This window comes from Suillus fuscotomentosus, assembly GCF_016647785.1.
Source record: "Suillus fuscotomentosus strain FC203 chromosome Unknown F5891scaffold_29, whole genome shotgun sequence".
NCBI lineage: Eukaryota > Fungi > Basidiomycota > Agaricomycetes > Boletales > Suillaceae > Suillus > Suillus fuscotomentosus.
In genome coordinates, this window is record NW_024539541.1 from 535,504 (window position 1) to 549,910 (window position 14,407).

Genomic DNA, 14,407 nt, shown 5'->3' on the forward strand with positions numbered 1-14,407 from the left:
GATCAAGACGCGTCCCCAATATGGAAGTTCGGTATCTTACTTTGCCTCAAGGCAGTGATGGGCGCATTCTTCCCTTCAACCTTCCTTCTGGGGCCCAGACTCGATTTGAAACTATGTTTTTCTTCCTAGTAAAGCAACAAGTTGCGACTAAAATACACGAGAAGTGGGGTGCGACTAGTCAGCAGCTTGCACGTTCGCGGGTATTGCCTAAGGCTATGTTGTGATAATCACTATTCCGGACTGGCTTCCAGTTCTTCCACTGATGGTACATCACGCAACCACCCACAAAAGTCAACATCTTTCTCCAATAATTCACTAACACGATCGACATGTCTTTCCACATCAAACTGGGAACGATAACCCCCTCCAAAGACGCCACTACTCGTCTCGTTGTGACCTGAACCTCCAGCCTGGGTGGAGGTAAACTGCGGAAGAAATGCGTTTGGATTTTGAGCGAATGACCGCATTGGGCTGACAGGCGAGTGAAGAAGGAGATTGTGATTGGACGTAGGGGAATCAGACGCCCCCGAACCCGGGGTTGAGAAGTAAGACTTTGCAGGCGAAGGGTTTTCCTTGGCGGCATGTGGTGAAGGCTCACTCTCGGCACGAAGTATATTTTTCAAAGGAGGCCCCTGGCGTGACTTCGGTTGAGGGGTGGCTGCCAGCAACTCAGTGAGAGTAGGAAGTCTACCTTCACCGCGAGGGGAGGCTGGAATAGCTGCACGTTTCGACGTTACCTCTGGCACATTTGCCGATTCCGTCTGTGGTCGAGAGCGAATTGCGGGATTTTCTCCATGGGGGGACTGTAACCGTCGCTTCTTCGAAGTGGAGGATACTATGTCATGGAGAGAAGACGGCGATAGAGGGCGTTTGTTTGTTTGTCGCCCGTCGGAATGTAGCGGAAAAGAAGGGGATATATCAACAGTATAAGGATCTTCGCCGAGATGATTATGATCGCCATCCCTGGGAGTTGACGGATGTGAAATAGACGACGATGAACATACAGGGTAAATCGGCGGGGGTTTTGTCCGAACAGGCACCGCGGCGTTATGTCGTGGCTGCGGAGTTGAAGTTTCAAGCTGTGATGGGAAGGATGGAGGAATATACGGCTAGGTACAAGGTAAAACAGAGACTGATGAGTTCGATAAGAAAAAAATACCTGACTTTCGCACTCACCGTTTCTGGAAAGTCTGCAATCTTGGGCAGATCCCCATCGGAAGTATGCAAAGACTTCAGCGGGGTCTTGAAGCTAGCTTTTTCTGGCTCATCACCGCTAGGTTCCGTTGGTAATTTGGAGCCGCTGGCGGTATGATCACCTTTGGGATCTCCGTGGACCCGAAAATTAGGGGGACCATGTCTATCTGAGCGTTCTTTATTACTCTTCTTACCAGTCACGGTTGTAGCATTACGCTTTACGACCGGAAAACTAAGCGACGAGGATTGGCTTTTATCTTTCAGCAGTGTCAACTTCATCCCTGACTTGGAGGCACCCGTGAGTGCTGGGGTAACGGATACGGTCTTTTCGCCAACCGACGCGCCTTCAGATGTGGGGATCGTCGCTTGCCACTTTGCCACCTTCTCCTTGACATTCAGCATGGTTTTGGGCGAGACCGTTGCTAGCGCTTGAACAATATCTATTGGCGGTTGATAGGCAGCAAGATCTGATCCGCGGAATGGTGCAACTGCTGTTATCGACACGTTGGCAGGATGACGAGATTGCTTGGCATTCCCTTTCGACGTCCTCGCTTTTGCCCTATCTTTCTCTAGCTTCAACCATGTTTCCTCGTCATCTGGTAGTATCCATTCCGCGTTCTCAGCTGGATTCCAGCATTGGTCTAACCCAGTCATACGATATCGTCCCCTGACACAACCCATCTTCAACTTCGCGCTGACCTGGGTCCATTTCCCGTCCCCTGTGTCTCCTCTTGCAGCGTCAACTGCCTCTAGGACAGCGTGTTTCAAGTCTTCAACGTTTGCGTCGAACGAGGGGGAGCTGGGTCTTGAAGAGGGTGCAAGTACCTCAGGTTTGGTGGCAAGAAAAAGGTGAATGTCGCGTAGAATCTCGGTAGTGGACAGATGATTTGGTTTATTGGATGAGGACGCGCCCTTCCGCCCTGTTGACTTGCGTTCGAGAGACGGTGGGAATACCGGTGTATAAAGCGACATTGTTACTATAAAACACCGTCAAACTGAGTGTCCTGATTAATGTTAGTGAGACGGTCCGCAGCGAAACTGTTACAAACTAATGAGTGCGCCCAGATTAGAAAATTTGGAGGGAGACCAGACTTATTTCCCCTTGAATCCCTGCCAGTCGGTGTTGGATCGTTGTGTTTGCTTGGTGTGTTTCAGTTAGCAAGTCTAAAGGCAAGTTGGATGCGGCACGTCAAGCGCAAGGTGAACTACGCACAGCGGACTTTGAAATTCCACTGTACACCCAGTGACAGGGCCACAAATCCGCCACGGTCAGACCACGACCGCATTTAATTATACAGATCAAGCCCATCAGCACAGGCAACCACGTTTACGCTTGCGAGCACTGCTCATAATCAAAATGTCTCACCGGCCTACATACGCACGGAAGTTTGCTTGCATCACCGGTGTTGCTTCGCAATGTTTGTGGACAGTGCCACATATATCACGCTATGATCAATTGTGAGCCTTGCAGCTCTCACACCTTACCGCCTCACTATACTAGAACACGCGTGTTAGTAGGAAATGGAACTTGTAATCAATAATCAATAATGCTCATGATTCCTCCAATGTGTCCTCAAGTATTCAAGGATGGCTAACTGACGCCGCCGCCACAGTGGCGTATTGATCACATATGCAAGTCCCGCGACTCATCTCAGTTTATCCTATACGCCCACAGGTAGGTTACCCTTGGCGGCGTGTGCAAGAGCTCGATATATCGACTTCCCCGAGGTCGCAACTTCTTACACGGTCCCTGACCTAACTTATTTACTTTGACATTAGCGGAGCTCGTTATCCACGAGATAACTCGTTGATCATCCAGATTCTCTCCAGCGCATCTGCCACTCAGAATCAGAATTTAATTTTCATCCCAAGACAATGGAACGCATACTGACAGTGAGTGACAGCGTGACATTGGTGTGTAGGTGCCTGAGTTGTGGAGTTAGGTTTCTGTAACTCTCTACCATCCACCAAAGGATACCTGTTGTTAGGTAAGACTACGATTGGCGACGGAATCGTACCTCGAATATGCCTACATGCGCCCATGCCCGGTTCTTCCTCGGGGCTCGAACTCAGCTCAAATATCTATTTTTTTAACATTCTGTGGGTAAATTCAGGGTTTAAAATCATCCCCCTCGGTTTTAGGCATGCACCAGAATAGAGTCCGCAAGGTCATTCTCAACGACGACCTTGTCTTCGTGTGAAGTTGGAGAGAGGCTGTATAGCTGCGCAGCGCACAGTCAACATTAATGACGCTCAGGAGAGCCTCGACCTGTCCCATCATCTAAGCAACAGTGTTCCCTCTGCTCCCACTCCCACTTAAACTTGGACAATCAGTCAGTTGGACTGAAGGCGGTATATATGTTTACATCGGTCGCGATAATATAGCGGTCCTGAACAGTGTGACCCACAACCACAATCATAATCACCGGTCATACGAGCGACACAGGAGACCTTCAAGTCTAACAAGCATCGGCTCCTTGATGACGCCAGCCACATACCGAACTCAACCTTTTTTTTTTCTCAGTGTTACCAATCCATAATATCAACGAGCGGTGACGGCGAGACACTCCGAGCTGATGATCAAATATTCCCACTGCATTGGATTGATCGAGAAAAATGTAAAATATACGTCAAAGCTTAAGCAAAGGACACCCTCTTGCGAGGTGCACGATCCTGCGCGGGGCTTGACTTTTGATGGTCCGCGGGGCCCGGGCGCTCCTTGCGCATTTTTACTTTCTCCCTTTTCAGCCGAGCCCGCTGGATCGCAATGGTAGCCTTGACCTCCTCCTAGAAACCGCGTAAAAAAATAATTGCACCCTACGCACAGTCTTTGATGATTTACCAATTTCTTTTTTGTCCTGCTTTTTTGATGAGTACGGTCTGGTCGGGGCTGACCAGCCTACGAATCGGAATGATTTGTGATGAGAGGGATGTATCGGGGAATTGACAGACTGGGAATGTGATGTACCTACCTGCGGTTGATGATGCCTCCCAGCCTTAAGCAACGCTTTATCCTCCTGTGAATTGCCGATTGACACCGCTAGATCCAAAGAATCCTAACCGTAAGGACTTTCATGAGATAATTTCTGGCTGACGATCGCGAGTAATGCAAGCGCTGTGTCAGAATGAGCGCCCTACCTTGCCGTGTTCATAGAAAACTTTCCTCTTTTTCTCCTTCAATGTTGATAGTGGGAGTGTCACGACAGGCGGTCCTGATTTCGTCATAACATGGAGTTTCCCGTGTCAACGAAGGCGCGGAAAGTGGAGGCGTTCAAGTCCAGCCGTGACGGAATCAACTTGAAAAGGATTCAGACTGATGACTCAGCAGAAAGTTAGTAACACAACCTTCCGACGCAATCAATCGCCTTTGAAGCGCTGCCGTGTACCAGCTATCAATTATCTTTTGTCACACTGTGCGTCTGTTCATCATATGCAGCAACAGGAGATTGGCGTAAAGCAACCGGTAGACAACCGGTCGACAACCAGATTCCAATGGAAACGACTCATAGGATTATGTGACTATTTTTTCAGCATCTGATTCATCTGCGGTCCCGTTACAGTCAAATGCAGGGGATAGCCTGAGTCCACCTTCAATGAATGCCGGCAACGGAGGGTCGCCAGCAGTACGACATATTCCAAATTCACGCTTGCAGCTCAAGCTTTCTCTTCAATTGTTATACCAGGGTAACCTAAGTCATTCCCGCAAATCAAGTAGTTTAACTTTGTTCAGGTATTGACAGGATGCAATCTAGCCATATATATGGGTATCGCCAACTTTACTTACTTCATGCCGCAGGTGTGACCGAATCTGGAGTTGATCCCCGGGTTCGAATTGTGCCCGTCAGGACCTTGTTCCTCATACGATTAGTCGTTCTCGAGAAAAGGTCCTGCGAAAACGCTATCAAATGACGCACGGCAATACCTCTCGTTTTGGATGGCTGGCGACCTGTTCTTCTTGTGCACAGATGGCCACCAAATTCAAAATGCATAATCCGCTTTAGCACCCTGAGCAGACACGCTACGTTCATTCCATTGCCGTGTATGCTACATAGCCTATCGGGGGATGGATAAAAGGGCAGACTGTTCTTCGTCAAAGATCACCCACCAATCGACTAGAACACTTCTTTCTACAACACTCATATATTCACCAACCACTCTCAACTACTATCAACAATGTGCTGCTGGCGCCAGTATGTGCAGTCGTCAAATCCTTTCATGGTTTACTGACCCTCTCTTCAGTGTTCGCAATGTTTACCTCCGCTGCGGACACGCTATGAATCTCGTAAGCCTCACACGAATGACTCTTAGCGACGTGGCTAACGTCAATGACTTTCCTACGTCAGCCTGATGAATTGGTGAGACATCACAGCACAACGATACCAGCGATCTCTAAAAGTTTTTGCAGATCGTCTGCGACAGTTCCAGGTGCAAATTTGGCCCCAATCACCCTGCCACCTGCCTCCCGCCCACGTGCAAGCAATCTTGCGCCCAATAGTGCGTGCACACGACTCATTTACGATTACAATGACTGACTTGCATGATGATGAAAATTTCTTACCCCCGCTCCACTCGCATTTCGGACAACGCCACTCTGATGACTCGTCGGATCATTAGTCGCCAGTATCCTCAACAATATTGTAAGCTCGTGATTGTTATCTCTCGCTGTTGTTTCTAACAACAGACATTATAGCGCCCAACATCAACAGATTCTGCCCCTCGTGTGAGCAGGCTGGACGCCGCTGAGCGCCGAGCGCCGAACATCATTGTGAATATCTTATCTTGCACCTTTAATTCTTAGAGCCCAGGCCAAAGACCCCTTTCGTTAATTATTCCATGTGTCATATTATTTATAGTGTATCACCTAACATCGGGATCGACTACGCGTATAGTTCGCTTTCTTGTTACTGAATATCGAATGATCTGGGATTTGTTAAAGTTTGTCCGACCGAGGAACGTTGCATGAAGCCCGGATAATTAACTGAATTGGATGGCGCTGTGCCGTAGCTCGCCCGAGTCATCAAATGAAACCTAAGAGCAAAATGCGTTTCAGGCCACTTACATACAGGATGATCCTCACGGTCCCTTGATCAAATGCGATGAACCGGGAGTCGCATCGTCGTGGCGTACGATGGTCGAACAACAATAAGTTTTTTTTAAGGTTGCAACCGCAGTTTGATCATTCTTTGTCTTGGCGTCACAGTAAGTTTGTGCGGTGTCATATGGGTTTCTCTGGTGAAGTAATGCTGTTCCCGCAGTATATGCCGCTTTTTTACTCCCCTTTTAAAATTATCGTAAACGATTGGTCTGAGCAGGCGGCCGTCGTGTGGTCAGGGCACGCGGTACACTCTATTTGGACATGGCACGTTGATAGGTCTTTGCCATCGGTGGGACTGCCGTTAGGATACGGCCGCCAGTCAGTCTTGATTTAGGGTCTGCGTGGTGAAGCACTCCATCAGGACGGGATTCGGTTGACAGGCTAATAACAATAAAGGAAACAATGGTGCTAACTCTGTATGCGCCGAGCCATACCCTGGGGGATCATCCGTAAACCTCATCCAATGGTTTCCGTTCACATGTACACATCAGGATGTCCGTAAACTGCCGGGTAGCCGAGCTGACAGCAAATAGCCATTAATGGGGTGTCCGTTACTTTTGACGGTTGGATTGAATAATCGCCTAGATTCTGCCAGTAATGTTGAGAAAAGCCTGACTAGTATGTACTGATTGTGTTGCAAACGCTTCGTGCGCTACTAGTGCTGTAACCGCACGGCCGCGGAGACTGAAGTTGTAGACCAGTACCATGGAGATCTCGAGAGAGTACTTAGATGTAAACGTCATGATGATTTACGTACCTTTTTAGGCAGCCCTGAACTCGGCCTCAGCAGGATAAGCGGTTTTGAATTCGATAGCCTTCATAATAATTACGGTGGACGATGTGTGTCAGGTATCACCCTCAAAACTTAACGTGGGAATCCTGCAAGCCAATAATGAGTCATATGACCACCCGCCGAGACGGGTTGACAGTCACGCTACTCCGTTTTCGACTGAATATTAAAAGAGACCATCCGCCGAGAGGCAACCGTTGACACTGTCTACCGTTTTCAACTGAATGTAAGTAATCATTCCCGAGTCGGACGTGTTGTCGCGCCACTGATTTCGATTGAATGGAGGTGACCATCCACCGAGACGGAAGCGTTGTCGCGCTAACTGTTTTCGATTGAATTGGAAGTGGTCATCTGCCGACACGGAAGTGTTGTCGCGCTACTGTTTACAACTGAATGGAAGTGACCATTCACCGAGACGGAATTGTTGTCGCGCCACCGTTTTCGATTGAATGGAAGTGACGCATATGCCGACGCGGAAATGTCGACAGTGCCTCAAAGGTCGGCTACTGCTTTAGACCGAATGGAAGGTGTGCACTGCTGCCCTATGATACGGTACTAAGCATTAATTGCACCTCCGATCTGAGAGAGATCCAGCTGAAGTCCGCGCCTTAGCAGTTGCGCTGGTCTATTTTCTTCTGAAATGGAAGACAAGGAAGGTCTTTTCCGATGGCAGTTTTCATCGGATGATATACGCATCGCCCAGACTTGTACGAATAAGTAATAGTAAGCAGGATCCAGACAAAGGTGCCTTGTTCTTCAACTTCTATCAAATCATAACCCGTGTGTCCCAACGTTACTGATGTAGCGCCAGAATTGTGGCGAGCTGACGCCGCTTGTGGGAATAGTCAATTTGTCTAACACCACCAGATATTGTAGAATTTGTCCTGGGAGTGTTGGCTTGCAGCGTAAAGCAAACTCAATATTACATCGGTACCATGACAATATATCTGCGAAAATCAAACCGTCAGTTACAGATGGAGTGACGAAATAGTAGACGTACAAGTAACGTGAGTTTCATAAATACGTCCAGCTACGTATGCCTGGTCTAGTAATCATGTTTTGTCTCATAAAAGTTTAATCTTTCATCTCCCAGCTAATCCCGCAGCCACATCCACCCTTCGCCTGCGGGTTCTCCGCGATGCGAAACGAGCTCCCTATCAGCTCGGTAGCGAAATCTATTGTAGAGCCGTTGAGAAGTCCGAGGGAGACTGCGTCGATATAGATATTTGACGGAATAATGGCCGGATGTGTGAAGTGGCTGCTGATCCGATTAGAGATAACGCAACTTATTGTGTTGTCAACGCACTAGTCTTCCACATTTCGTTCAGAAGCCAGCTCCATTGTATACTGGTAACCGTGACATCCTCCTGACTCCACTGCAATGCGTAGGCCTGCACTGGGAGAGTGTTCCCGCGTAGCTATAGATTGCAGTTGCTTCGGTTCCATTACAGTTCAGAAGACATTAAGAGTTGATGAGAAGCAGATGACGCACCTCGGCAGCTCGGTTTGTAAGTTCTAGCTTGATATCCTCTTTGGGTATTATGTCTAGATCAAGCTCCTGTGCTTTTAGTTCATCTGGAGTTGGAACAGAAGATATTAAGGCGGCGGATTTTGGAACATAAATGGGTGTTGAGGGGGCTGCATGCACGATTGAGGAGCATGCGAACGACCGCGTGTTGTGGAGGGCGGAGCCAGACTTCCATCTTGTTATCGGCGTTGAGACCATCCCGGAGCGCATATAAATGTCTGCGGCATGTCTCATGCATGTCGACACCAAAAGTCCAAATCTCGGTGCGCTCATCGTCGTTTGTGCGCAGAGGTCGATGATGACCAATTATGATGATGACATGTATTTGGTCATCTACGCAACTGACCTCACGTGATCAACTATTTAATTAAACTGTTTGTTGAACCGTCATGTACATATATGACCGTTTATATGCCGTTATCATGATTTGTGTCATTCGTTCCACGGACTCCATGCTCCGCGTCGGAAACAAGTCCGAACTCTCAGGAAGCTCTTCAGTGCGTGACACTCTTTGAAGTTTGACTCCCAACTTCCACTACATACGCACGAAATGGCGACCGAAAGAGATCCGTTAATCTCGAATGGAACACAAGATCATCGTCCGCCTGGCCCTCGAGACATTTCAAGGTCGACGCGTTACGGAATTTTGATTGGTCTGTGGTCCGCGACTTTCCTTTCAGTGAGTTTTTTCATCCAACAGTCTTTCTGTATTTTCTGATTAGTCGTTAGTCTTTGAACAGTACGTTGAATTTTCTATTCCAACTCATGAGTTGTGTAACTCTCATCAAAACATATCCAGCAACCCTAGTCGCTACTCGTACGACGTCCTGGCTGTTGCATCTATCGGAATACTAATCCGGCGGTTCCGTCACAGTGCTACCATCTATCTCCTCTGACTTTAACAAGTCAAATCAAGCTAGCTGGCTTGGAACATCGTGAATACCGGATTCTTCGGCCCGAAATTCTATTTTCTAATACTCTTTCTTAGGTATTTGCTTGCGGTCTGTACTTTTACACCTTTATATGGGCGGTTATGCAACATTATGGGGAGACGGGGTGCAAACCAGTTGGCTGTATGTATTGCCGCGCTGGGTACCCTGCTTTGTGGCTTCTCTACGAGCATGGAGCTGTTGGTTGTTGCACGATTTGTACGTTCCTTCATTGATTTCATTTCACTCTTTTGTAACATGTTCCTCTAGCTATCTGGCATGGGAGGTGGTGGTATTCTAACGACCTGCACGTGAGACAAACATCGACCAAACCATTCTATTTATTACTAAGCACGACCCATGACGAGTTAGGATCACTACAAGTGATATGTATTCCATGCGGGTACGTTCTACTCCATCGCCTTCACTGTTATCATTATCTCAGGAACACCTATAGTCAAGAGGACTTGCGCAAGGGGTACAAAGTGTGTTTAATGGCGTCTGTTCGGTTTCAGCACTTTTTGAACCTGGAAATTTACTACTTATATTTAGCTCGGCATGGGTCTAGGAGGACCCATAGGAGGTCTCATAAGTGACCGGTAAGCGCACGCGCCTTATCTTGTTTCCTATCTACCATGAATTCTAGGTTTGGTTGGAGATGGGCATTCTTGATCCAAATGCCCTTTTTCGTATTATCGCTTGCTCTTACGACTTACAACTTGCGATACGTCACCCCCGTGAGCGCTTGAAGATTTCCTAAAGTTGTCACCTACTCATACTATATTAGGGTAAAAGCGGAAACACCAAGGACATTCTAAAGAGAATCGATTACGGCGGTATTTTTTCCCTTCTACTCTGTGTGAGTCAATACTATCATGTGTAGATTGTTCTTGATTCCTTGCAGGTTGGATCATGCTTGGTATTCTTGAGTATGAAATACAACGAGGATCTCCCAGTGAGTGATTATTCTCATGAAACATCTAGTTGGTTGACCTTGGCCAGTGGTCGAACCGATGGGTATACGTGCCGCTGGCTCTTGCTTGCATTTTCTCCGTAGTTTTTATCTTGATAGAGTTACTGGTTACCTCAGAGCCTATCATGGCGCCATTCCTCTTGAAACAGAAGGTCCCTGTTCTTGTTGGAGCCAACAACTTCCTTGTATCATTGTGCAACTTCTCCGTGATGTATTTCTTTCCGATGTGGTTTCAGACAGTGGCCTTGACAAGTGCATCGACTGCGGGTATGTTAATGTTGATTTGTTTCAATATAGTATTAACCGCAATCTGCATTATGGATAGGCTTGCATCTGATGCCGAACAGCGTATGCATGTCAGCCGGGTCTTTGTTTGCCGGGTTAGTGGACGCGTCGTCGTCATTTTGTTTTTGATTCTCATCAGCGCCAGATGGATGATGCACCGCACTGGGAAGTATAAACTCATCAACCTTATTTTTGGTTTCTTCCCATTCATCGGCATCACTCTCATCACGTTATTGCGGAAGGACTCCGGACCACTGCAAATGTGGCTGAGCATTGTGAGCGCCACCTTGTATTCTCTGATTGATGTATGAATAATCCTATATCAGGTCCCACTCGGGTTTGGCAACGCCGTCGTTTTACAGACAAATCTTGGTGTGTAGGATGTTGGTAATCGGCTATGCTTTAGGTGGTTAATCATATTGCACACAAATAATCAGTTGCCTTGCTCGCACACCTCCCTGGTGCGTGATTATGGTTCCTGTGCTGAAGTTTTCAATGATGTAATATACCATAGAGAGCTCGATGGCCGTCGGAACTGGTTTTGGTCAACTTTTCAGAGGCATAGGTCAGTCGCTCGTATGGTTCCTGGTTATCAAATGCTCACTGTTCCGGTAGGTCAAGTAGGGGGCGTTGCCATTTCGTCGGCGCTATTCCAGTACAAACTTGACTACGAGCTTCGATCAAGAATACACGGTGATGGCGCAGCAGAGGTGAATTGTTACCCCTCGAGCAGTACATTTCCATGCTACATTTTCTTCATCTAGATTGTGAGTCGGATCCGGCACTCAACTACCCTCCTGGGCGAGTTGCCGCCAGATTTGCAGCGCGCAGCAAGAGAGTCATATGCCATCGGTCTCCGTGCTGTGTTCATGCTTGCTGCATGCTCCGCGTTACTAGCGTATTTCGTCCGACTACCTGTACGTTTCTGGCCTGTTTTTTTTCGGTTCTCTGTTGATGGTATCCCGGTTTAGATTCCTGAGAAGAATTTAGACAGTCCGGCTAAGGAGACTGATACCCAACCCAAGTCCATCAATCCCGGGGCTGAATCAAGAGCTCTGCCTCCTCCCCAATGGTCGCCACGCCGTGGAGAGCGGGGGGTATGAGGACACCCTGCTGTCGCTTTCCAATCACGAGTCCAGTTTCTCCGCCCTCGAGCCGACATAATGTACATATATGAGGTTAGAAAGCGCTTCGATCGGAGGTTCAGACAGTGATAATAACTTCACATTAATATCTTTATTCCTTATTCCAAACATAGAGTAGAAGGGTCTTGCATTTCCGGATGTCTCCGTGGTTCTGATCCTCGACTTCTCAATGACCCTTGTACTTCTCCTCATCAATGAAATCGCACCCAATCCCGATGTTCCTCCTAATTGTTCATGCAGAACTTGTAGCCGTGCACTATAACCCGTCTTGAGTCTTGAGCTTCATATTCGCGAGATGGTTTGATAAGGGGTTATGATAAAATATCGAGTGGCGCAGATCTTGATTAGGAAGACAACCATTTAGTACTAGTGCGCCGCTGCATCGAGGGTTGGTTGTGGTCGCCGAGAGTTCAGGGAACAAACAGCCTAGCTAATCGTTGGCCGATAGGCCCGACAGATTAAGACCCTGATCCCCGAGGTGGTTCGGAAACGGCTACCTTGCGTTTGCGCTTGGTGTTGGTGCCGCGTCCAGTACCTTGCATTTAGAATAATGTGAGTAGAAACAGCGCCAGTAAGCAGAGGAAAACGAGCAAGTCAAAAACGATGGTGGTGGGCGGAAGGAAACAAGCAAGTCGTCGATATCAATGTAGCGAATACTTTTATTCTAGAATGTGAGCAATAACACGTACAAAACGAAAAAAAAAAAAATTAATGAAACAGGGCTATCTACTGCGATATGAAATCAGCGCGGGATATCAGCAGTCACATGCGCATGTACACACCACGTTTGGAGATCTTATCAGGCCTCGAGGTCCGAGAAATCATCCAAGTCATCCTCATCTTCTGCGACCATAGCTACATTCAAGGGTAATTTGAATGTAGTTGGTGTCGTCTGCAACTTCTGTCAGTTTACGGGAAGAAACCTATTCTTTCATTTTCTTCAACTTGGCGTCCTCTAACCCCAGGAGCTGTTTGCTCTCGACGCGGAATGCTTCAAGGAATGATGTGTAGCGCTCGGCCTCTTCAAGCTCCCACGTCGTCGTCACCGGACGTTGACGCGCAGCCACGCAGGAAGCCAGCTTCGCTTAGAATGCCTTGCACAGGGTTGCGAAGCTCAATTGTGAGAGGCCTCTCCACTAGTTGCTCATTCTTGCAATAATTCAACATGAGAATGAACGAACGATTGTAAGATTTGAAATACCTGTTCAGTTTCTTCGGGAGTGAATTCTGGTGGGCGTACCCTCCCTGTTACGCGAGCTGCAAACCGAAGCTCTAGCAGAGAGGGTATGGCTGATGTTTCCTGGCCATTCGTTCTGTCCACAAAGGGAAGCACTCACAGATGGAATCTCAGAAGGCTTAAAGAATAGGCTCTCTTTCCCATCTGGAGGACTTGGTGCTTCATCCGTGAGGAGGAGAGCACTGTGTGGCCCAGTTGGAGTTAGCTCACTCGGAGGTCATCGATTAAAGGGATGAGTTAAAGTTTATCGGCCTGGATAGAACACGAATGCCTGACGGTAAGCTTCTGTATTTGGTGAAGTCAAACGTAGATAAGTCGACAAGAGTTTCATCGATGGATGCTTGATCGAGACCTCAGCCTGTAGCGGTACCGAAGCCCGGTTCGGTCCGGTTCTTGTCCTTCTAGCTGCGAACCCCGAACCAGACCAAGCAAGGACGGCGAACGTTAAACCGAACTCTTATGAACGCGTTCGAACGCCCGAGGGCCCATTCGCGTCAGCGACTAGGCGCGCACAGAAGGAGGTCGCGATGTAAAAAACGGGCGTCGAGTCTCGACTCGTTCGACAAGTAGATTGATATCGGGTGGTACAGCTTTTGATAGACGCCGACAGGTATCCGGCGGCAGCGAGCAGCGGTCGCGTATTCCCGTCCCGGCGGGTGGGCGTACAGGAAATAGTCAAGATTCCCGTCGGTCGGACCCTACGAAACATGTGAATGTTTAAAAAAGCGCTGTGGAACTATCCATATAGTACGATGCATAAAAAAAACCAAGAATCATGAGACCGAAGGTAGGGAATGAAAGAATGAGACCGGAAGCAGGGAACTGACGGGTTTACGAGCTTTGTGCATCCGTGGCTTAGGGTGGCGTTCTCCGCGAACAGCTGGGTTATGGTCCGACACAGGGTTTACGACCTCGACGACGATAAATGTTTTTTTTCTTCAAAAAAGGTTAGCACTGGGCTTGTGTGTAAAACGTTAGTAGCTATGTAGGGATTGAATCAGCTCACGCTCTTTATTCTGGGAGGCCCGCCAGTTCTCCCGTAGACAGACAGATAGGAAGAAGACACCCATTCCTGCGGATTAGGATAAAAAGGGACGTGGGTAGCACGAGGTATCTCAGCGAACAAGTACACAGCAACATGATGGGATTGCGTGCTTCAAGATGCATATGATAGTTTCTGCGAGAGTGGCCTATCACACTGCATTTGACGTGACAAACGTCAACAGATATA

The 14,407-nt window shown here is 48.0% G+C and overlaps 5 protein-coding genes across 5 annotated transcripts; 2 read left to right on the plus strand and 3 right to left on the minus strand.

Moving 5' to 3' along the window:
- Positions 1-100: 100 nt before the first annotated feature.
- F5891DRAFT_1035983 (uncharacterized protein) lies at positions 101-2,443 on the minus strand. The gene is made up of 2 exons (XM_041361822.1): positions 1,177-2,443; positions 101-1,109 (listed from the first exon to the last, which is right to left on the minus strand). Exons 1-2 carry the CDS (start codon positions 2,164-2,166, stop codon positions 231-233), a joined length of 1,869 nt encoding a protein of 622 aa, XP_041225659.1. The 5' UTR covers positions 2,167-2,443; the 3' UTR covers positions 101-230.
- A 1,325-nt stretch (positions 2,444-3,768) lies between these two features.
- On the minus strand, positions 3,769-4,566 carry F5891DRAFT_1035989 (uncharacterized protein). Its single transcript, XM_041361823.1, has 5 exons — positions 4,540-4,566; positions 4,333-4,490; positions 4,167-4,250; positions 4,037-4,093; positions 3,769-3,981 (listed from the first exon to the last, which is right to left on the minus strand). The coding sequence occupies exons 2-5, from the start codon at positions 4,417-4,419 to the stop codon at positions 3,832-3,834; spliced, it is 378 nt and encodes a 125-aa protein (XP_041225660.1). The 5' UTR covers positions 4,420-4,490; positions 4,540-4,566; the 3' UTR covers positions 3,769-3,831.
- Positions 4,567-5,127: 561 nt separating this feature from the next.
- F5891DRAFT_339351 (uncharacterized protein) lies at positions 5,128-6,164 on the plus strand. Its single transcript, XM_041371418.1, has 5 exons — positions 5,128-5,476; positions 5,538-5,549; positions 5,600-5,688; positions 5,809-5,831; positions 5,885-6,164. The coding sequence occupies exons 1-5, from the start codon at positions 5,258-5,260 to the stop codon at positions 5,935-5,937; spliced, it is 396 nt and encodes a 131-aa protein (XP_041225661.1). The 5' UTR covers positions 5,128-5,257; the 3' UTR covers positions 5,938-6,164.
- Positions 6,165-8,153: 1,989 nt separating this feature from the next.
- F5891DRAFT_953006 (uncharacterized protein) lies at positions 8,154-8,805 on the minus strand (the record flags this gene model as incomplete). Its single annotated transcript, XM_041375152.1, has 3 exons — positions 8,154-8,337; positions 8,386-8,513; positions 8,572-8,805. 3 exons carry the CDS (start codon positions 8,803-8,805, stop codon positions 8,154-8,156), a joined length of 546 nt encoding a protein of 181 aa, XP_041225662.1.
- A 352-nt stretch (positions 8,806-9,157) lies between these two features.
- On the plus strand, positions 9,158-11,897 carry F5891DRAFT_1189173 (major facilitator superfamily domain-containing protein; the record flags this gene model as incomplete). Its single annotated transcript, XM_041367112.1, has 21 exons — positions 9,158-9,286; positions 9,337-9,346; positions 9,407-9,424; positions 9,482-9,542; positions 9,596-9,755; positions 9,807-9,847; positions 9,909-9,939; positions 9,994-10,035; positions 10,089-10,135; positions 10,183-10,273; positions 10,324-10,395; positions 10,441-10,491; positions 10,521-10,776; positions 10,835-10,889; positions 10,940-11,069; positions 11,121-11,166; positions 11,232-11,255; positions 11,309-11,359; positions 11,410-11,504; positions 11,559-11,711; positions 11,766-11,897. 21 exons carry the CDS (start codon positions 9,158-9,160, stop codon positions 11,895-11,897), a joined length of 1,695 nt encoding a protein of 564 aa, XP_041225663.1.
- Between the last annotated feature and the right edge of the window lie 2,510 nt (positions 11,898-14,407).